Source organism: Amblyraja radiata, chromosome 29 (assembly GCF_010909765.2).
Source record: "Amblyraja radiata isolate CabotCenter1 chromosome 29, sAmbRad1.1.pri, whole genome shotgun sequence".
In the NCBI taxonomy this organism is placed as follows: domain Eukaryota; kingdom Metazoa; phylum Chordata; class Chondrichthyes; order Rajiformes; family Rajidae; genus Amblyraja; species Amblyraja radiata.
Genome location: NC_045984.1, coordinates 15687656 through 15711499, shown reverse-complemented (window position 1 = coordinate 15711499; position 23844 = coordinate 15687656). Strand labels below are relative to the sequence as shown.

The 23844-nt window shown below is 39.3% G+C and overlaps 1 protein-coding gene across 5 annotated transcripts in view; it reads left to right on the top strand.

Annotated features, from left to right (window-relative positions):
* Nucleotides 1-23844, top strand: part of kdm4b (lysine demethylase 4B) — a 292435-nt gene that overhangs the window by 103307 nt on the left and 165284 nt on the right. For all 5 annotated transcript variants that reach the window (XM_033046656.1, XM_033046657.1, XM_033046658.1 and 2 more), the window contains 2 exons: nucleotides 562-665; nucleotides 21125-21262. In XM_033046656.1, coding sequence (XP_032902547.1) covers nucleotides 562-665; nucleotides 21125-21262 — 242 coding nt within the window. The remainder of the gene's footprint in view (nucleotides 1-561; nucleotides 666-21124; nucleotides 21263-23844) is intronic.

Below are 23844 nucleotides of genomic sequence, written 5' to 3'. Positions count from 1 at the left end.
CCTCTCCAATTGCTGAGCTAGAGAAACTGGCAAGGACAGAGGTTGTTGATCTTTGTACACTCTGATAATCTCTACCCTTTATGCATTCATCTCTGATCCCTGAGTCACCCCCATCACTTTTTTTATCCCCCTCTCTTTCCTCTCCCCATCTTTTTCCATTCATATACCTCTCCCCAGCTTTACATTTCTGTCCTCCTCTTCTCACCTTATCTGACACCCTTTTGTTCATTTTATCTCTAGCCTTCACCTCCATGGATTTGAGAATGCTAAAATAATCTAATCATACTTCTGATACTCAGTGGGCATGAATTTGAAAATGTTTCCACCATGTCCTCAGTCAAGTTTCCAATGATGTGTCGTCAACACCTTCAGGAAGAGGAGGGAAAGAAACAAAGTTAAATACATTGTTTTGTTTATTATAATTAAGGTGAATCCGCAGAGTTTGACCATTGGCTTTCAAAAGAAAAACTAATTATGATAGATTACTGTATTTTGATGTTATGCAGTATTAATAGTGTCAAGAATATTATGACTGTTTTCTGTTTCTGTCTTTGTTTGCAGGCTTCTTTCCAGGCAGCTCTCAAGGATGTGATGCATTTCTTCGCCACAAAATGACTCTCATATCGCCCTCCATATTGAAGAAGTACAGCATTCCTTTTAACAGGGTAGGTCTTTCTGTTAGGTCTGATTCAGATGCATCCTGTCACATATTGTTATTTTCTTTACACGTGCTACCCAGAATCAAAGATAATTGAGATGTAAATCGTTCTGTGCGAGGTAAGGCAATTGCTGTTATTTATTGCAGCAATAGAACTAGAGCAAGAATTGTTTTCTTGTAAAATTCTGGAAAATATTAAAATTCACATCAGTTGGTTTTCAATGGAATATTTTGGTCAATAAAATGATTAAATTCTTCCAAATGTACCCTAGTTTACAAGATAAAATAAAAATAAATATATGTGCATTTGGAATTGTTGTTAAACTATTCCCTTAAGAGGACGATGCACTTTTGCAATATAGTAGTTATTACAAAACTGAATAAGGATGTGATTTTGGAACCATGTCATTTTAAATTGCATTTAAACAGTTGCAGTTCTGCTGGAGGTTTCTTTAACTTGCAGATTAAGTGAACCTGATAGTACACAATTTGTGCTCTGCAGAATCTCAGCTTGCCTTACTATGAGACGGAAATGGCCTACTCAATGTTGACTCCCAATAGACCAATCCTATCAGCTCTTATGCTCGCTCCTTTTTTCCCTGCAGTTTATGATCTTCCACATTCCCTTTTGATTTGTTTGCCACTTATCTATGCTGAAAGTTAATTTGGTAGCTAATCAAGCTGCCAACATGTTTTTGGGGATCTGGGAGGAAAGAGGTGGCGTACATAGCAAAAATGTAGTTACAAGTTACCCCTTGATTTCCATTCACATCATTTTTTATTAAGGCACTCTAAAGCATCACATTTTTCTTTTGATACCACCGAACCTCCGGAATTTAGCTCTTTATTCCATGTTCAGATCAAGAGTGTAATGTGTCCTGGAGCCCAATAATCTTTGTAAAACCTAAAGTGATGATCGGCGAACAGATGACATCTTCTGTTACTTGGCTGAAGTTAGAAAGTGGATTAACAGGGTTGTTAATTAGCTGGATTAGTTTCGTCATTTTATTTCTGGATAGAATGTATGTGGGGAATCTTCCACATTGTCAGATAGCCAATGTTGTACTTTCACTTGAATAACATGACTGGAAGTATATAGAATTTCTGGAATATGTCAGTGCTGATATCCAGTGATGATGACTGTTTCATAATGTCTTGTGAAGTGAATCACAGTTTGTGGTCAAACTAATGTTCAGGGGGAAGCCAAGATGGATCATCTTCTCAGCACTTGTGGCTTCTGTGATGGTGCGGACTTCACTGGGTATTTCTCTGTATGATTTTATAAGATTCTATAAAATGCGCTGCCATATTGCTTCCTGGTCCTATATTAGCATCACCAGCTGTTTGTTTTGCACACTCTCGCCACCTTAAAAGTTAGCTTTCTTCATCACTGATGTAACATGACTCTAGAGTGTAGTATCTGCAACATACATACACATGCAGGCTGAGACTCCCCTGACTGAGATCTGTGACCTCCTACAGTCTTAATTTGACCCCCAGTACATGCCTGGACTATAACTGTGAATGTTAGTGTCACAGTCACGCTCAGATTCCTGGCCTCAGAATCATTTCAGGCTTCAGCCGCTAATGTTTGACAGCACCTGGTGTCTTCGGCCTTCTACAAGGCCAAGGATACCAGGTGGATGGGAATAACAATTGATTGAAACGTGAGCTCCAAAATTGAGCCCCATCTACATTTTCGACTCAAAATAATATCCCTTTCCCTTTGTCACTGGGTCAAATTTCTGGGGTTCTCCACTTGATTGAATTGGACCACGTAATTTCCATGGTAATTAGGATCATTGTTAAATATTATATTGTCATTGATAACCAATGAGTAAAAATAATAAAAAATGCAGAAAGTGGACAATGGGAAAAATTATTTAGAGAAAAATAATCTGGAAATCAGTTGCAGGCATAGATGGAGTTATGATGAGCATATGATATTGTGGTCAAAGTTAGAAAAAAAGGACAATTCTTACACTTAATCTGCAACATTTTACATTTGACTTGTTATATTGATTGTCAAAATATAAAAATCAAGTCTTTCAGTTGGTAATTTTTTGTAATGTTGCAAATTGGATCGACTAACAGATTGTTTAAAATGACTGCACAAATTGTTTGGAGCTTCACTGAGAATGAGGAATACTGGAGAATAATTTTTCCAATGATAAAAGTGTTGGTAATGTTGAATTGATACAATCCTAAATTCCTTTTGCAGGTCATGTAAACAATTAAGCAAATATTCTTTAACAAAAAAAAAGTAAATAGGGTTAAGAGCATGCATATGCTAATACAAAGACTAATAGCCTGAAATCCACGTTGAGTGAGATTGGGCCATTGTGATGACAGCACATTTAAACTTGTAACTGGATTTCAACAGAATATTGGGAATGTCAGCCTGTTTGTCTCAGAATGGCTGTTGTAGGAATGAATGAGTTAGCATGCATGTTACTGTATTTTACGTTTACTAATATTTAGTAGCTCTATTGAATTGATGTATCTAAAGAAAGGTTTGCAATTTACAATAATGAGAGATGGTGTTGGGGTGGTTTTGGAAGCTGTGAAAAATAGGTCAATCATGCAGAGGTTGGGGGTAGTTATGTTGATAGCTAGCACCAGATTGACATGTATGGGAGTAGAAAAAGTTGGGAAATAAATAACAATTGTTATTGTGGACCACTCTTCAGAAGGCAATGTTGCATTAGTTTTTGTTTTCTCCGTCAAAAACCTTGGATGGAATTGCATCTTCAGTAAGTATGTCTGAAGGAGGATATGATTTAGATAAAAGGTCAAATTTGCCCTCCAATTCTACCATTAGGTTCTGACAATTATTCACCAAAGGAATATGTTGTTCTTCAAAAGTATTAAAATACTGTATGTTGATGTGAAAACCTTACTGTATGTTGAAAATGTATTACCCATTGGAAGACGAATTGCAACAATATTAAGGTATTTAAACCTTATGGTGACTGATACATTGCATTTGTTGGGATGTGTGACTGGTAAATCCTGCCATACTGCATAATCCACTTGCACAAGTTAATTAACAAGCATCAGAGGGCAAGCAGTGACTATCTCCTTAGTTTTATTTCAAACTTCATCTTGCGCTTGAGTAATTCTAAATAAATTGTGAATTGTGAATTTATTTAGAATTGATTTTGTTTTATTGATTTTCTTCTAACATTGATATTGTAAAAGGGACTGGGTCAGGACATTCAGTGACATGGAACAGAATCTGAAGGACCCCTTGTCCTTCAAATGTGTTGCACAGTCTCTCCATATAGAGTCGGCTATATAGCAGAGAGATCAGTATTTCCCACAAGATACACAGGGAATAATTGTCTTAAGCTTTTGGTTTAATTTAAAACAACACTTTTAGGACAAGACATTAAGGTCTAGCAGATGTGGCTATTCAGTTAGAAATAACATTTATAAATTGGAAAGTGCTCTTGTATAAAAGTTAATTTAGCTGAAATACTGCAATAGAAGTTTTATCACGGCATAATTCACATGAGATAGGTAATCTGTAATTCTTGTAATTGGAAACAATTACCTGGTAGGAAATGTTATCTGTTACATCATCTTTGTTTTGCTGCTGTTGGAATTGATTGATTGTTAATTGTGTGGTCACAAAGTGAGAAATTTTGTATTGCATGATTCTTGTATCATGCAATACAAGAACTTCTAAATCCACCACAAAAAAATATTTTAGAATTAGAGGTTCAAATAAGACAATTCCTTTGTGATTAATTGCCACACCAGAATACCTGAGAGCATGTACATTCAAGAGAGACATTACAGATGAGTGCTGCATGTCTTAAAAAAAATAGCAATTTAACTTTATTAAAGTAGATATTGGCTTGTTGGTGAAAATCTCAGTCTGATGCGGTGGTACAATAAAGGCATCTGTTGCAATAGTTCACTTGATAAATTGTATTGGATGTTGGCTAATAATCTCTTTGCAAGCTCTTTCATTTTCTTTCTGTCTCGTAATATTAGTCTTCCTGCACCTCAGACGTTTGTATATCTTTTTTCTGCTTTGTTTTTTTTTAATGGGACTGATGTCCAGTGTTGCCCGTCCACTGTTTCTCGGCATTTGTATTGTCAATAGAATGTGTATATGCTGCTACAAGGATTTTCCTATCCTCTTGCATGGTTTTGTAGCAATTTCATTACTCTTCCTGTGAGGTGAGCGCCAAGCTGCTGCTTATTATTTTGTAGGTGAGCACAGCTGAAGAGATGGTCCTGTTGAAGCATTGGTGTGATCCTACAATCGACTGCTCCTTGAATAAATAAGGAAATCAAATCATTAACACATGAAACCGCGCATGCAGTTCAATAAACAGTAGTCAGGAAATATGATCCTGTGATATAGTCCAAACATATTTAGTCACTGATTTTTATTTTTATTGTTAAACACATTAATCATTTTGTTGATTTGGATAAATAAAGGGCATCGGTAACCATTTTGCATATCATATTTCCTATTATTCTGCTGTGGTTAGTAAATCTTTCATGTTGTTTGGCAGGATTTTTTTTCCTGTGCATTCGGCTGGATACAGGAAAAAAAGCCATGCAAATACAAACCAGACAATTTCCTGAAAAACAAAGTAAAGCTTTAGTTTGTATATCATCCTGACTTTTAAATGTGTTATGTTTCTTTATTGGTCGTGGGATTACATCCTGGAATTTACAACCCAACAGTGCTGTGGGAGTAACTCGATCTAGTAGTCTGCAACAGTTCAAGGAGATCATAACCATAACCTTCTCAAGCCCCCTTAGTAGTCTGGATCATAAATACTGAATTTTCCAGTGGCATCTATATCTTGTAAACAAACAAATAAATGATTGGTATTGCCGGCTTCCCATCATTTCCCAGAATGTTTTTCTAATTTCTTTTTTCTTAGGATTTGTTATTTGCTCAACAGATTTTTTTTTTTGTATTGAGAACTCATACCCACTAGAAAAATGTCCGTGAAGCTTACAGACCTGAAAACATTTCCATACTTTTTTTGGTTTGATTTTAAGCTATGAGGCAGAAGTGGGAAGAATGATCACAAATCTGATTTGCTCTCTGTTTTACTCTTTAAAAGAACACAAAATGCTGGAGTAACTCAGCGTGTCAGGCAGTATCTCTGGAGAACGTGGATAGGTGATATTTTGGGACAGGACCCTTCGCCAGACCTGATTGATTGGGGGGTGGGAGGGGGAGGAATGGAGGGGGGTAGTAGTGGTGGTGGTGAGGGATGGCGAGAAGAGGAAAATTGTGGAGCTTGCCCCGTCCTCCTCAATCAGTCTGGAGAAGGGTTTCAACCTGAAAAGTCATGTCCATTTGTCAGAGATGCTGCCTGATCTGCTGATTTTTTTGTAAACTTGCATCTGCAGTTCTCGTTTCTATATATTATTTTCCTTCTATTTACTTGTGCATGTAGAAATGTATATTCAACTCGGCAGTCTTTTCCATACGATGCAATAGCCAAAGCTGTGGACACTGCCTCCTCAATGAGCTGAAGGTTATTCATTGTTTCGGTGATAAGATGAAGAGTGGTTCAGGAAAACGTCCTTTAGTGTTTTTCACTATTTTTGCTTGAATAACTTGTGAAAAATTTAATGGTGTATTTTATTGCAACACAATGTAGCATTATATTAGCAAACGCTCAGAAGCTGGCAAGTGTGGTGATGGAAATGTCTAATTAAGTGCCATGATGTAGGTGTTTTACCATTGTAGTTGAGGCAAGGAAGAGGGAATTTGAATCAGCAATACGATCTCCATCAGCAAATAAAAGTTTTCTCTAAAATAAGTGGTTGTAATTACTTAGGTTTTTCCTCTGCCATGCCTTTTGTGTCACTTATTGCTCTGTATAGAAAATTGGAACAATTTATATTGTGTAACTTTAATAAACTACTATATTTCATCTTCTGCCATGACATTAAATATTTAGCCAGTATTTAAAATGTCTGTAGCCTATAAAGAGATGGTTATGTGCAGGATTATGAATAAGATTTCAAGCTTTCAATGAATTGTATGAGCGTGGTAATTTTTGTTAGAATGTTTAGGAAAAATGTACATTAGGTTATACCACATTTATTTTTGTAGGCTATGTCTCAGGATTAGCTTTCAGGAAAATCCAAAGGTCACCTGTACTGTGAAAGTCAATGATTTCCTGGAATTTTATAGTTGCCACGTGTAGATTACCAAAATAAAACTGTTCGCACAAAAATGATGGAAACTGAAACAATAAATTGAAATAAAGGTACTGGGATTCATATCTGTGGGAATGAAAAGGTGGATTTACCTGAAATTAAATTCAATCTTAACCCTTGACCATTGTAATGAACCTTAGTTGAAAGAAGATATGCGAAAACAAATTTAAATATTAAGTCAATTTTCTGATTGGACATGTTCGTGACCTTTCATCTTTTCATTTACCCTTTTTCCTATTTCTTTCCCTCCATTGGACACCTCTGCACCCCTCATTTCAATCCTATGTTAAAGATGAAACATGGTGGTCTGTGCATTCTTAATTTTTTTAGAATTACTTTTATTGCCGGTAACAATCGTTATTTAAAATGGCTGGAAACACTTTTCACAATCTCAAGACTTGCAATCAATCGAGAGAAAAATAAGTCAAACAATGCAGGAATGCTCAGACAGTGATGCGGTGTCTGCAGAGCAAGAAAAATCTTGTGTCCTTCTGTCAGAATAGGAAGAGTTAGAGTTAAGCATCTCGGAGAGAGTGAATTACTTGAATGCCTTACCTCTTGCAGGTGCATATTCTTTCCTTGACAGGCAGATTAAAATTCATTCCAGTAGTGTCCAAAACAAATCCTGGAGGATTCCAGGATTTCATTGCAATGCAATATTTTTTAGTTCTTGTAATTAAATACAATTGTTTTACTGTTCTTCTTATCAAAAGTGAATAAATTCATCTTGGTCATAATTTATTCTCTCTCTGCTTTCTCCTTGCTCACTTATCTGCTGTCCTTTAGATTATATCTTTAGTCTCCTCGCAGCTTGATTGCCCGCCTGCCTTAGTATCACCAGCAAACCTGGATATATCGCCCTCTTTTCTTTTCCAAATGTGAATATAAATCGTGAATAGCTGAGGGTTCAGTTGTGATAATGCATAAATTACAGCTTGCTAAATCAAAAAGACCAGTTATTCCTAAAGTCTGTTTTCTGTCACTCTATATTATCGCCAACCTCCAGTCCTTACTTTAATAGCCTTTTATATGGTACTAGACCAAGTGCAGACCCGATGGGTCTGTTTCCCCAACGGCGTTTGCGGGGGGGGCTGCGGCATCACACTCACATTAACCACCCCCCAAACACACAGGTGGGGGGAGGGGGGTGAGAAGAGGGGAGGGAGGGGAGAGGAGAGGAGGAGGAGGAAACAGGACAGATTTGGGAGGGAAAGGAGAGCGGGGTAGGGGGTGAGAGAAGGATGGGGAGAGAGATGTGGGGGAGGAGGGGATGGGGAGTGGGGGGAGAGAGGGGAAAGAGTGGGGAGGGAGAGTGGAGGGGGCAGGGGGGAGAGAAGTGGAAGAGTGGGGAGGGGTAGGGGGAGTGGTGGAAGAGGGACAGAGGGGTAGGGGGAAGGGGGCGGGGGGAGAGGGAAGGGGGTGGGGTAGAGAGTGAAGGGGGGTGGGGGAGAGAGGGATGGGTGGGAGAGGGTGAGGGGTAAGGAGAGGGAAACATGGAAACATAAGATTCTATAAAATCCCCCTCAATCTTGTAAATTCTAGCGAGTACAAACCGAGTCTATCCAGTCTTTCTTCATATGAAAGTCCTGACATCCCAGGAATCAGTTTGGTTAACCTTCTCTGTACTCCCTCTATGGCAAGAATGTCTTTGGGCATTGGGCATTGTGACATCACACGATGGAACGAATCAAAAGGCAGAAAGGCAGCTGGGGCTGGTGCAAAGGCATATGTAAATGGATCCATTCCGATTGGACATCTGCGAGCATTGGGCATTGTGACATCACACGATGGAACGAATCAAAAGGCAGAAAGGCAGCCGGACGGACGCCAGAATGCAGGCGGTAGCCACAGAGTTTTAAATAGATAGATATTTTCAAGTCTTCTTTTTGATAAGGTACTATTTTGTAATAGAGTAGAAAGCAAAAGATATTAACTGACACAAAAACCTTGATATTGCGGGGATAAAAAAAGGTTGGTTTTGGTTCTGTAGGAGTAGGAGCAGGAGAACCTCGTCACTGGCATTTGGTCTGAAAAAGACTGGTGATTTTGATTTGTAGCCCCTGAAATTAATATTAAGTCCAGAAGGTTGTGAACTGGTTTATCAAAAGATGAAGTAATATTCTTGCTTTGTTGAGTTTCTTGAAGCTCGTGGTGTTCAGCAAAGGTCCGCCAAAACCACATGCCAAAACACCGCGATTTTTTCCATTTCGCTGGTGAATTCACTTTTACATTCACTCATGCACTCCTCAAAACATTTGGACATTTTTATGTACACGTACACATTTTAAAATAACCCCCCCCCACTCATTTTGTCGCCGCCTGCTGGCCAGCACCATAACTCAGTACTCGGGGTCTGAAGCATTTTGTCGCCTCCTGCTGACCAGCGACCATAATGGCTGCTGACACCCGGCTCTGCTCGAAAAATGCCGATATTTTTCCCAACCGGGGTCTGAAGCACGTTCGGGGACCAGACCCAACGGGTCTGCACTTGGTCTGGTATCTATTAAAACTATGTGTGTGTGGGTGTATGTCATTTTGCCTTTGAAACGTATTTCCCCGAAAACCAGACGCAAAACGCAGAGATTTTTACATATTTCGGTAGGGATTTAACTTATGGTTTCAGAAATTGACTCCTCTCTAGATTTGGTCAATTATTTCCCCAGATTTTGAATAAAATTGTTCACTAAACATAAAAAAAATAATTAAAATCAACCTGCTGCATGAGTCACAGTGCCACCTCACAGATGTTCAATCACAATGGATCTCATTTACATATATGACATCACAATGGGACAGGTGTGGGAGATTGGACCCTTCACGTGGTCCCACTAAAATCAAACTGCTGCATGAGTCACAGTGCCATCTCACAGATGTACAATCACAATTGATCTCATTTACATATGATATCACAATGGGACAGGGGTGGGAGATCTCTCCCCCTCCCTCCCTCTCTTCCACCCCGTGCCTTTCCCCCCACTCCCCCCTCTCTCTCCACCCTTCCTCTCCCTCCCCTTTCTCTCTCTCTCTCCCCCTCCACTCTCCTTCTCCACTCTCTCCCCCTCCACTCTCTCTCTCCACCTCTCCCCTCCCCCTCTTCCTCCCCCTCTCCTCTCCCCCTCCCCTCTCCCCCTCCCCTCCTCCCCTCTTCTCCCCCACCCCTCTCCTCTCACCTCCCCCTCTTCCCGTCTCCTCTCCCCTCCCATTCCCCCACCCCTCTCTACCCCCCTCCCCTCCCCTCTCTACCACCCCCTTTCCCCTACTCCTCTCCCCCTTCACCCTCCCTGCTCTCCTCCCCTCCCGATCCTCATCCCCCTCTCTCTCCCTTCCCCCCTCCCCTCTACTCTCTCTCCCCATCCCCCTCTCCCTATCCCCCCCCTCCCCCTCGCAACTCTCTCCCCATCTCCCTCCCCCCTCCTCCCTCACCCTCCCCCCTCATCCACCCATCCTCTCCTCCCCTCCACCCCTCTCTCTCTCTCTGTCTCTTGCCCTTCTGTCTCTGCCCCTCTCTATCTTTGTCTCTCCCCATTCTCTCTCTGCCCTCACTCTACCCCTCCCCCCTCTCTAGACGCGCCTGCGAGTTGGGGGCTATGCGTCAGTGGCTAGGGCGGTTATGGGGTAAAAGGCCGCCATGCCGCCCCCCCCCCTGCCCCCCACGCAACTGAAAGTTGGGGGAACAGACTCAACGGGTCTGCATTTGGTCTAGTATACTTTTAAAACTGTGTGTGTGTGTGTGTTCCCTTTGAAACGTAACTCCTCTGTACATTTGGCACATTATTTTCCCGATTTAAATTTTTTTTTCAATTGTTGACCAATCTGACCTATTTTTAAAATCTGACTACTGCCCAGCTGCTGACATTACAATAACAGTTAAATATTTGCATCTTCTGGTAGAAATTTTCCTTATCATTTCAAAAATCCACTCCTCAATAAATTTGGTCCTGCCATTGCTGTTCCACCATCATTCCTGCTACGATCCTTTTCCAGTTGACCTTGGCCAGCTCCTCTCTCATGCCTTTATAGTCCCCTTTGACCAACTGCAAAACTGACACTTTTGATTTAACCTTCTTCCTCTCAAATTGCAGATTAAAACATCATATTATGGACATTACCTCCACGTGGTTCCGTTACCTTGAGTTCCCTTGTTAAATCTGGTTCATTAGACAACACTAAAGCCAGAATTGCCTTCTCTCTGGTCGGCTCCAATACAAGCTGCTCTAAGAATCCATCTCGGAGGCACTCTACAAACTCCCTTTCTTGGGGTCCAGAACCAACCTGTTTCTTGGGGTCTAGAACCAACATGTTTCAATGTCATGCAAGATGTATAAAAGGAGAGGAAATAGCAGTACACACTGAAAACAGAGACACAAACTTGTTTGCTAGTTTTCAGACTGCATTAGTATGAGGGTCCTGACAATCTGCTGGAAACGTATATTTTTAGTTGATATGATGGAAATATGTCACTTGCAAAGGTGTATTTATTGCTAATCCTTCGCTGATCTGAGGTGGTGTGCTTTTGACTTGAATCAGCTTTACCCTTGAATATCGTCATGTGAGAATTACATTGACATGCAATTCCAGGGTACTTGTGATGAAGCAAGGGCAGTATAGGCCCTAGAGGGACGATGTGTGGTGAATGTACTGTGAACAGTCATGGTCTCGCCTTATAAAAATGAATTGAGATGCTGGTGTAGATATAGAAAGGTTTTCAAGGATGGTGCTCAAATTAAGAGGTTATATATAACAGGAAATATTGAATGGGTTGGGGTTTTTTAAAAAGACAATTGTGTGGGGTGATCTGGTAGCAATCTTTAAGATTGTTCCTCGACTTAAAAAGAAAAATGTGGGCAAGACTTTTTCAGTATTGTGGCAGTCCAAAAGCATAAATCAATAATATTATCTATTAAAATCACGTGGGAGAATTCGAGGGATACACCTTTACCCAGTGAGAAGCAGGGATATGGAATATGTTACCATTTGTTATTGTTGGGCTGTCCAATGTATACGTATTTAAAGGGAAGCAAAATAACACTAGTGCGAGAAAATAAATTGAAGGATAACAAGGATGAATAGGGAATGAAGGAGACAACATACATGTTGGCTTGGACAATATAGATCAAATGGCCTTTCCCTATTGTCCAATATCATAATGAGACAATAAATGGAGGTTTTTGTTGCTGCCAAGGCCCTAAGCATTTAGAATTCTCTTCCTAACTGTTATTATTATCACCAGCCAAGCACATGTTGCTGGAGGAACTCAGCGCAGCAGCCAGCATCTGGGGAGGGAATGGATAGATAACTTTCCGGGTTGGGATCCTTCTATAGACTAATCCTCCAGCATTTTATGTTTTTCTAGCATCTGCAGTCTTTTTTGTCTCCATTCATATTTACCTCTACCTCGTTAATGTTTTTAGCTCTCTTCTTACATTATTGACTGAGACTATGTTCACCTATCTTCATTTCTCTATGATTTTTCTTGTGATTGACCATCTCTCGTATTTCTTCACATGGAAATATCTCTAGTACAATGTGATAAAATCCCTTCGCAATTTTGAAAACCATACCCCTCAGCCTCATTTCTTTCAAAAATAGCTCATTTCTTTAGAGATACAGCACGGAATCAGGCCCACTGAGTCTGCGCCGACCAGCGATCCCTGCACATTAACACTATCCAACACCCACTAGGGACAATTTTTACATTTACCAAGCCAATTAACCTACAAACCTGTACATTTTTGGAGTGCGGGAGGAAACCGAAGATCTCAGAAAAAACCCTCACAGGTCATGGGGAGAACATATAAACTCCATAATATTCAAACGTTGCTAATTTTTTCCTACTTTAAAAAAAGATTTTTTCCAGTGCTCCTCACCAAATGTTCAATATTAGAGACATGTGGCATATAGATTTTGTTTTTTACTTAATATTTATATGCATAGGACAAATGAATGTGATCTGTACTTTCAGTCTAATGCACAAAACAAAGATTTGAATGGAAGTGAGTATGCTATTTTAATGATCAATCCAAATAAAACTATAGCGCTCCCATCATGGGTATAATTTTCTTGGCACTATTGATTTCAGCATGTACTGCATTTATCGTGGATTGTATTTGCCTGTTCTTTACAGGCATATCTTGAATAGCATTATAGTTGAGAGATACAGTGCGGAAACATGTTCTTCGGCCCACCGAGTCCGCACCATCCGGCGATCCCTGCACAAGGGACAAACCTACAAACCTGTACGTCTTTGGAGTGTGAATATCTGGATCATAAACTGAATTATTCTGGAATAGATTTGTTCTCATTAATAAATTACTTTAATGATGCATGGAACTTTAAATAAAAGTAAACTACACTGGTAGTAAAGAAGGCAAACCCAATGCTGGCATTTATTTCAAGAGGGATGGAATACAAAAAAACAAGGATGTAATGCTGAGGTTATAAGGCGCTGGTCAGGCCGCATATTTTGGGCACCATATCTGAGGAAGGATATGCTGGTTCTGGAGAGGGTTTAGAGGAAGTTTACAAGAATGATCCCAGAAATGAGTGGGATATGAGCATTTGATGGCACTGGGCCTGTACTCGCTGGAGTTTAGAAGGATGAGGGGGAATCTCATTGAAACTTACTAAATAGTGAAAGGCTTGGATAGAGTGGATGTGGAGAGAATGTTTCCACTAGTGGGAGAGTCTAGAACTAGAGGTCATAGCCTTAAAATTAAAGGATGTTCTTTTGTGAAGGAGATGAGGGGGAATTTCTTTCGTCAGAGGGTGGGGAATCTGAAATTCTTTGCCACAGAAGGGTGTGGAGGTGGTGTGAATCTCTGCCCTCGTGGAACTTTAGACATCACATAACCTTGGTATAATTGATCTTGGAACATATTTCTGGTTGACGTGTCTTTTACTTTCCTCAATCAGAAGGCAAGGTTATACCTCATGATGTGAGGCTTTATCTAGAGTGTAGATGGGGATAAATTGTAAAAGTTGTACCATGTCATGAGGCAATTTGCCAGTGCTAGTCCCTATGTATTTAGGATCATTCTAATGCTATTTTTCCAATATTGTTTTAGTTTTAATGAAATGTTTGTCCAATTTACTTTGAATAAACCTGTTTTGGATCCTATTTTTACTTCATCTTTCTGGCAGAACATTCCAAGGCCTTACTGCCGATGATTTTAATTGACTTTTTCCATAATCCCACGTTTTCCTTTTGTAGTCATTGCAAAGTTATACTCTCTGTTTCCAGCCTTCTGTGGAATAGATTTTACCATATTCTCCTCATCAAAATTTAAAATTTTTAAATCAATATTATAGTTCTAAGGAATTGAATACCATTTTCCTTTCATTGCTCTGCATTATTGAAGCCAGTCATCTTGGCAGATCTTTTCTGTACCATATTTGACTTTTTACATGCATCACATTTAATGCAATCGATATGATGGGTATTGTATTGCTTGTATTATGGCTTTTGCAGTAATTGGTGTGTTGGAGTCAACTAACCATGTGTATAGTCTTCCATTCACTTATAACATAATGGGAAAATATTTGGCTGTCCTCTCAGTTTAGAATATCATTCATGCATTGAAATATAAAAATGAAAAGCTCCAGTAAATTGCTCTTTCTTTCGTTTCTGTCAGGAAAAACGGCTGTACTTGAATTTAATTATACCATCGTGGAATTTAATTATTTCATTGTCCATTATCCTTGTTTTGCTGAAAGCAGCATATTAGGTAAGTGATCTCGATCCCTTGGGAAACTAGATATAACTATACAGATCGTTTGGTACTATTTTCTTCCTTCAGTCTAATAATTAGCTTGCATCAATGCTGCATCTATCTATCTGAGCTCAAGGTTCAATGCCAAGATCAAGGCTGGAACTGAGGATATTTTCTAAATGCAATTGCAGTATAACTATAGCTCATTTGAGAAGCAGTTTCATTTAAGTTGTGGTACAAATCCAGAAAGGAGATTAATGGATTTGAGCCCCTATTGTAAAACACTTTGAGCAATTCGAGATAAATTGGTAGATTTATCGTGCGGGCAGAAGCATTGTTTAATTTGAATAAGTGTGTAGGAAAAAAATATTACGAAATGTGGCATGTTATCAGTATAAAGATGCTGAAAGTTTGGGATGAAAAATGGATATCTGATGATGAGCACATGATTTGCTGAAATTATCAATTGAAGGTATCAAACCTCTTACAAATATATCGGCTAATGGCGTATTTGTTTTATTGTAGATATGATAGTTTTTTGAAATTATGCTTGCTTGATAAAATTGGAACAGAAGAAAGTTATTCAGCCCCTCGAGCCGTTTAATTGAATCAGATTCTACTGATTTCTGCTTTGATTCGATTTACTTGCTTTTATCCTTACCTAGGAGTAATCTTTTTTTAAATCAAGGGATATGAACGTTGCTGCCAGATCCAGCATTTTCAGTCCCTCCTTTGAAAAATTTGGGGAATATGTTAAAGATGGTGCAAAAATAAAGTTATTATGAACACAAACAAAATTATATGTGACTGATGAGTAATTTACATGGAAGCTGAATGTGTAAAATTGCAAAACCTGAACCAGGGCCACCAATTAATCTTTGCTAACTCACATGTTCACACACAAGCAAAATAACACTACATTTTAAAATGTATTAATTATTAAAACAGTAAAAATATCCAGGCTTTGTCTTGTGTCCAAAGGGGATCCCCCTTGAGAACTTGTTTTCTGTAGCCTTCCAAACACTGAAGGGTGATAGGTTGTTGCGATAAATGTCTAAATACCTTCACTTCTGAGTGTGGGTGGGAGGATGATGTCGGGAGTGTAGGAACAGTGTGCTAAAGAAAAACTGACGGGTGGCAAATCTACCCTTCTTTCTCAGCTCAGTCAACATATATTCAATATTTTCAAGTATTTTTTGATATTTTGAAACAAAAGCTTTCAAAAAATGAATGAAACTTTTTTTTAAAAAACCCAATAAAACACCACAATGTAAATGTTATTATTCAGTCTTTAAAAAACGAATTAGCTAATGATTTTAAGTGTACAGTGAATCAGTTTGACAGTTATTGGTCAAAAACTCTTCCTGAAAATCCATATTCACTCAGGAAAAAGTTTAAAGTGTGTGTTTGTTATCTCAAAATTTCTGATTTAATTGCCTTCTGTATTTGCAATCTATCAATATATATCAATACAACAATAAAAATAAAATGTATTATGCTGTTATTAATGTCTTAAAACAGTCCGGTTTTTTTTGTCATCTTTTCATTGGCTTATTCAAGCTCAAAGGTGAGTGATGATGGCACTTTTATTTTTGTACCAAGATTTTGCATGTGAATTGTGATCACATGAGGACAGGGAAATAATATTTATCACAAATTAATGGTAATGCAATGAATAAGAAGCAGATCTATAATAAGTGTAATGGAATCAACATGGATTTGGAAATTGAATACAAACGGCACTGAACTCAGGGTTAAAAACGAGTAACTTTGGGACTGTAAAGCGAGAAAAAATAGCCAAGGATAATATTGAATGAATGAATGAATAGATTTATTGGCCAACTATTCACATTCCTGTCTGTAGGCAGATTCCTGCCCATCCTGGATCAGTCCAATCAGGGTTGTGTCGTCCGCAAACTTGAGAAGCTTGACAGAGGGGTCGGTGGAGGTGCAGTCATTGGTGTTGAGGGGAGAGTACGCAGCCTTGAGGTGCTCCTGTACTCCTATGCTGAGGATGTGCGGGTCCAAGTTGTGCTTTCCCAGCCTCATATGCTGCTTCCTGTCTGTCAGGAAGTTGGCGATCCACCGACAGAGGGGTTCAGGCACAGCCAACTTCGAAAGTTTGGAGTGTAGTAGCTCTGACACAATGATGTTGAATGCAGAGCTAAAATCAACAAACCAAATCCTCGCATAGGTCCCCTGGCAGTCTACGTGCTGGAGGATGAAGTGCAGGCCCTGGTTGACTTTGTCATCCACAGATTTATTGGCCCGATATGCAAACTGCAGAGGGTCCAGCAGGGGGTTTGTGATATTTTTCAACTTGGCCAGCACAAGCTTTTCAAGGGTCTTCATGACTACAGAGGTCGGTGCGACACATGTAGTCATTAAGACCAATAATCCTTGCCTTTTTGGGTACAAGGACAATAGTGGAGACTTTGAAGCACGCAGGTTTGCAGGGACTGGTTGAAAATGTCTGTGTAGACCGGTGCCAGTTGTTCAGCACAGAGCTTGAGGGTAGAGGGGGAAACATTGGAGATTTGGAGATTTCCGGCTTTTCTGTCTTCTGTACAGCCTCTCCACCTCCTCTATTTTTATTGTTGATGATGGAGAAGTGATGTTGTGCAGCACGGAGGAGGTGGGTAGTGGACAAGGTCGCAGTCTTTCGCAGTCAGGCTGTAATTGGATGTTAAGTGGTGTTTGGAGGGGGATGGGTGGGAAAGGGTCCAGTCTTTTCAGACTGGAGTCTTGCTTTAAGTAAGTGTGAAGTGGTGATTGGGGAGGAGTGGGTGCACAAGGGTCCAATCTTTGCAGACTGGGGTCAGGCTGTGAATGGGTGTGAAGTGTTGGTTGGGGTGGGAAAGGGTCCAATCCAATCTTTACCATATTATTATACGCGCAATCAATCTCCGCTTTAAAAATACCCAGTCTTGGTTTCCACAACTGTGTGCCATAATGAATTTCACAGATTCCACATTCACCACCCACTGGCTCAAGAATTTCCTCATGTGCCATGGATGTGCCAGTAAAACCATTTCTAGTTAACCCAATATTTGAATAATCATTTGAAAGAAAAGCCTAAAGCTTGATCAATAGTTTTAGATTTTTCAGCTGTAGGAGCTACTAATAAATATGTTTTTCATTGTTGAATGAGTAATAACAGTACAGTTCTTTGGATTTGGCAGACCCTTGATTATTATGTCAAACAGAATTGCAAGAAAGGGTTGAAGGGCCACCAGTTGAAATAAAATTAGCTTTCACACCTGGAAACTCTTATTCATGTATACAGTGGTATTTAATTGACCTCCAGCCAGCCGGATTTATTGAGTTGAAAACCCTAAATCATTGTTTTGACAAATTAAATCCTGAAATGTTAGTTGGAGTAAGGGCGTGAGTTGATGGGGTAGTGTTGAAGATAAATAGCCTTTGAAGTTAGTTTTCGTTCTCCTTCTGAGTTTTGTCTCCAGTTGCATGAGATGGTTGTTTTGGTATTATTATTTGAAGTTAATGGGTTCATTTTATTGTCTGGCATACTATTTTAATATTTTGTCAATACATATTGCTATGATGCTGAGCAAATATTAGTAACAAGACCGCAAAGAGCAGTATATCACCCTGATCTTGTACAACAGAAAATGGTGACAAACTGTGAATTTAGAACGCTAACATCTGTAATTTTATTGTTGGATGCTTTTTCACTGTAAGGGCAAAATTAGCAAGTTTTATGCTTTTTTCACATTCTTCCTGTGTCAATTTAAACTCAATTTGCACATTCATCCCAACCTGTTGGTAATTGAAGGTCAAACTATGCATGCTGCTATTTCTGACTGTTATGATGTGCTTTAGGCGTTTTGGCTTTAAATAATGTTTTGGTTTACATAATGATTGGTGATATCTTCGTGTGATCTACATTGGAGGAGTTGCTTAGCCAGACAGTTCAGCTGCACTTTCCAAATGATGACATTGTATCCTTGGGTTAATGAGACATTCTATCCAGATGTTAATGTAACTGCGCAGCACTTTCAGGCTCAGTAAATATTTTTTCTCTCTGTTTATTAATTCCCTCTTCTTCCTATTGAAAATGCATTGAATAATTCATATTAATTTGAATCTCAAATACCAGAGACTGGTTAAAAAACTAGGGGAAAAAAGTACACCGTACAAATAATCCTATAATAAGAGAATGAAAAATAACTGTCGATATAGCTAAGCTATATGCTGCTTATTTTAAATTACATCTGAAGTTCATCACCTCATGGGAGTTCCACCATTTTAAGAAAGCAGTTGGAATGGTTTGGAGCAATGGAAATTTTGATTTTAGTTCCTCAAGTTGCCGTTTCAGTCCCTCCTTTTGTCTTCCTTCATCTATTGTTAAGCTTACATTTTACCATAGTATTTACAACTATGAAGCAGACCATTTGGTTCTACATATCATGCCACAGATTATGCTCTGTAAAAGCTCGCCCCACTCTTCTCACCGGTCCTCCAATCATTTTCTCGCCCATATTTAACTGGATTCACTTAAATTCCCTCAGTTGACCAATTAGCTTTTGACTTTAGTGCTTTTTTAATCACGTATTTCAACCAAAAAATGCATTTCCTTTGCTAAATCTCCCCGCAATTTCATCTTTTTTTACCAGGTTATTCTTAATTTGCCATTAAAAATAAAAATGCTCAAGGCTTGACCACTACTCTTGTATTAAGATAAGGTTTTCTTATTACACTTTGCATTCCTGGAGAAAAATATTGGCTGAAATCGAAGGTCTGCAAGCTTATGATACAGGAAAAGAAGTGAGGGATGGTGTGTGCTTATAACTCCGTATGTCTGTGATTTGCACAGTAGCTGATAGCTTGTGCTCGCTGATGCCTGCCAGCCATCCTCCAGGCAGTGACACCTTTACGTGCTTATTAATTGTATTTCATGCGAATTATGCTTGCCTTCATTGCCCCAATCTTGTGCTGACTTAGACTGGAATTTACAAGAACTTAATTTCAAAATAGAAATTGTGGACCTGATATTAAAAAAATATTCAATACAGTGCTGACTGTTTCCTTACTAGAGTTTCAAGACCCCCACCCTCCTAGCACTTATGGTAGTTTGATCCACTGCAAATATCTTATACATTTGCTTGAAATGCATGATTATTAAACAAGTAATAATGTAGATGTTTGAGGACTAGAGGTGGTTTCAGGTCTTGATCAATTGTGAGAAAATGCTATTTGGCCTTCCAGTTCCACGCCACACTGACCGACACAACTTCGAAGTATGAATAACAATTGTTTTGCAGAAGTGCAAGTGAGCATCTCCAACTATAGAGAGAGTTTAACCACCTATTTTTGGCACTTAACATCATTGCCATTACTGGATCCCCAGCCACCAATATCATAGGATTCAGCATTGGCCAAATATTCAACTGAGCCATCATGATACCATGTCTTAAATAGACAGACAGAGGCTGGGTATTCTTTGCCCAGTTACTCATCTTTAGATGCGCCATGTTTTTTTACAAGGGATAAATTAGTGATGTGATAGACTATCCTTCCACTTGCCAGATCTGGTATGTTCACTTCTTTGTCTGTACAACTACTTCAATAAAGAATCAATTAAACTAGAAAGGACAACTGAAAGGTTTGTTTTTGTTGTCGTCTGTGTAAGTTCTACTCCTCCCTGCCTGTGCATTAACGGCAATGAAAAGTTGAAGCTTGGAAAAGTTTTAAATTGCCATTACACTCTGCCTCACCTGGAAAGACTGTCCGGGTCTTTGGATGGAGTCTAGGGGGAGGTAAAGGAACAGGTTTGCAGTGGAAAGTACCTGGGATGGGGCTGGTTTGGGGCGGAAAGGGATGAGTTAGCCAGGGAGTTGCGGAGGGAACGGTCTCTGTTGAAAGCAGAAAGGGTTGGAGATGGGAAGATGTGGTCAGTCGTGGGATCCTTTTAGTGAAAATGTTGGAGGATTATGTGCTGTATGCGATGGCTGATGGTGTGGATGGTGAGGACAATGGGGACTCTGTCCTTGTTACGAATTGGGGGGAGGGGGAGCAAGAGCGGAGCTGCAGGATATCGAGGAGACCCTAGTGAGAGCCTAATCTATAATGGAAGAAGGGAACCCCCGTTTCCTAACGAATGAGGACATCTCCGATGACCTGGTATGGAAAACCTCATCCTGGGCGCAGATGCAGCGTAGACGGAGGAATTGGGAGTAGGGGATAGAGTCTTTACAGGAAGCAGGGTGGGAAGAAGTGTAGTCCAGATAGCCATGGGAGTCAGTGGGTTAGTAATAGATGTTACTTCCTATAAAGACTCCATCCCCTATTCCCATCCTCTACCCAAAATATCTTTACCACACCATCAGTTTGAACAGTGGAAAAACTCTTAATTCTGCATTTTATTCACATTTTATTATCAATCAACTTTAATTATATAACTTGCATTCAATACAAAGTTTACAATTATTTCTAATTTTCCTATTGAGCAATGGTTGGTTCTGTGATTGTTGATCAGCATAGTTTTTTAATGACATCAAAGCCTTTAGCTTCTACTTTTTCACTTCAGATTACACAAGAGGCTGGCGAGTTTATGATCACCTTTCCCTATGGCTACCATGCTGGTTTTAACCATGGATTCAATTGTGCAGAATCAACCAACTTTGCCACACTTCGCTGGGTCGATTATGGGAAAATGGCTACTCAGGTAAGAAGTGTGTAAACTCTGATTTGCTTGCAATTCAGTTACATGGGTCATTCATTGGATATTAGATCTCACTATTCAGTAAGACACTACTAAAACCCATTCTAAGAATACATAATGCAAGTGGAAAATCAATTTGTTGTTTTCCTCTCCTGACCCCACCCATTGTCTCCATGTTCTCCCTCCAATTTTCCCATACCACAAATCTGCTCACTAAGTGGAAAAAAACAGAAATCTTTCGAAATAGAAAGCTGTGGACACAATGCTTCGCTTTCTCTTTGGAATCTACCCAACAGTCAGTCAATGTATTAGTTGTGGGCGAGAAGGATACTACTAACAGTGGCGGTCATGTGAGCAAATAATGAACTTTCCTGAAGTTGAACACTGGATCATTTATTTTAACATTATGGCACATCATCAACATGTTTTTGAAATGTTTTAACATTTTTAATATGTTCTTTCCGTTTTCATGTGATTATTATCAACGTCAATTTTGTATCTCACTGTTCAGTTTACTTTGCTCTGCTGGGTAATATAGGCTATCAACTGCATTAGCAGGTGTGTGTAATGGAAAACTCTGTTGCTTGGTAGTCTGTCTACCTGTTGAAAAGCTTCTGTGTGATTAGCAAGTAGAGGTACAGGATAAGGAATTGGCTCGTAGCCAGGCTGAAGTATTAATTACCAGGTGTATCATTAGACTGTTCAATTTGTTTCTGTGAGTGTGATCCTCAGGCTATTTAGTTGTGAAAATAAAAATATGTAACATTGTAATTTTTTTAACTTGGAAGTTAATGGATGTGTAAACATATTTCAAGACTGCTTATAAAACCCTATAGAGTGCAGTACTTTTCATAGAAAGTGTTTATAAAATGTATTTCTTTGGATTTAAACTGCTATATGAATGTGTGAGTGCTTGTGGCTTTTAAAGTAAGAATCTTAACTCCAAATATCTTGGCATGTAATGACATGCAAGACTGAATTAAATGAGTCAAGTCATTGTCAGCCACGGTACATGGAGGGCAGGAACTGAGATTTCTCATTTTATCTTTGCCCTCGGGACTTGGGTTACTTGACTAATTGATTTCTAATAAGTTTGTAAAATAGTACAGTCATAAATTCAATTTATAGCAGTTGAAACTAAAGCAGAAAGCCCGAATATAGTATTTCTGCAATTAAACAGTTAATTGAAAGCAAGATTACAAGTGGGAAGAACAACGTATTGAAAAAGGTTAGCCTTTGTAATTCATTTGTGGGTATTGATGCCATTGGCACAACCAAGATTTGGTGCCCATAGCTAATTGCTCATAAACTACAAACTTGAAGTGCTGTAGAGAACGTGTGAAGGTGCTCTTACATGTTAAGGCCAGGAGCTCAAGGATTTGGGTGCATCCTGGTTAGGATGGCGTGTAACTTAGATCTGATGCTCCCTTAATCTAATTGTATGCAATTTATTTAGAAAATAACCAAAATGGAAATACATCAGATTTGCAAGGGTAATGGTAAATCACCCTGGAATCTTGAGGGTTTGACATCATTACTAAATTAGTAACAAAGCCACAAAGATTTGTATTTATCTTCTGTTTTCGCAACTTCTATAGCCCATTTTTACAGACAGTGAATTACTCTGGAAATATAAATGCTAAAAAAGAACCAATTGTAATGACACCTACAGTGCCCTCCATAATGTTCGGGACAAAGACCCATAATTTATTTATTTACCTCTGTACTCCACAATTTGAGATTTGTAATAGGAAAAATCACATATGGTTAATGTGCACAATGTCAGATTTTTTTCAAGGCCATTTTTATACATTTTGGTTTCACCATGTAGAAATTACAGCTGTGTTTATACATCGTTGTTCCCCCAATATCTTTTCATATGTGATTCGCATCTCCTCGAAAACCCGACGTGGTAACGGTGACATTTTAAAATTTTCATGAGGTAAATCAAGAGATTTTCCTCATTATTTCAAAATCCCCTTAATCTGAAAATTTGATTCATTAATCTCCCCCCCCTCCTCCTCATAACCAAGCCCCACAAAAAAGCAAAAACCCCCCTCTCACCCAACTCCCACTTCCGCGAGAGGGGAGAAATCAAAAGAGAGCAAAACCAACCCTATCCTCAAACCTCTCCCCCGCCTCTCTCCCCCCCCTCCCTTCTTCCCCCCTCCCCTCTTCCCCCCTCTCTCCCACTCCCCTCACTCCCCCCTCCTCTCTCTCTCCCTGTCCCCATCACCACTCCCCACCCTCTCCTCCTCCCCCCTTTAACCACTTCACATAACCTAAAATTATGAAGACTAAAGCAATTGATATTGTCCACTCTTTGGAACACTTTGAATTGTTGAATATGGCAGCAGGTAATGCAGTTTAAGTCTACTTTGTTAAGGTCTTGGGAAGAAACCTTGGAAGTGTCACCAGATCTGGAAAGGCTGATCTCTGCCTGAAGCCGCCTTTTTCCAACTGATAAACTGTTCAACTTGTTAGCACACTCTGGTTTTGACAGATCCTTTACTGTTTCTCTCAAATTTAGTTTTCTTTTGTGACACTTTGCAGCAAGTGCTTTCCTCTCCAGATAGATGTAAGAT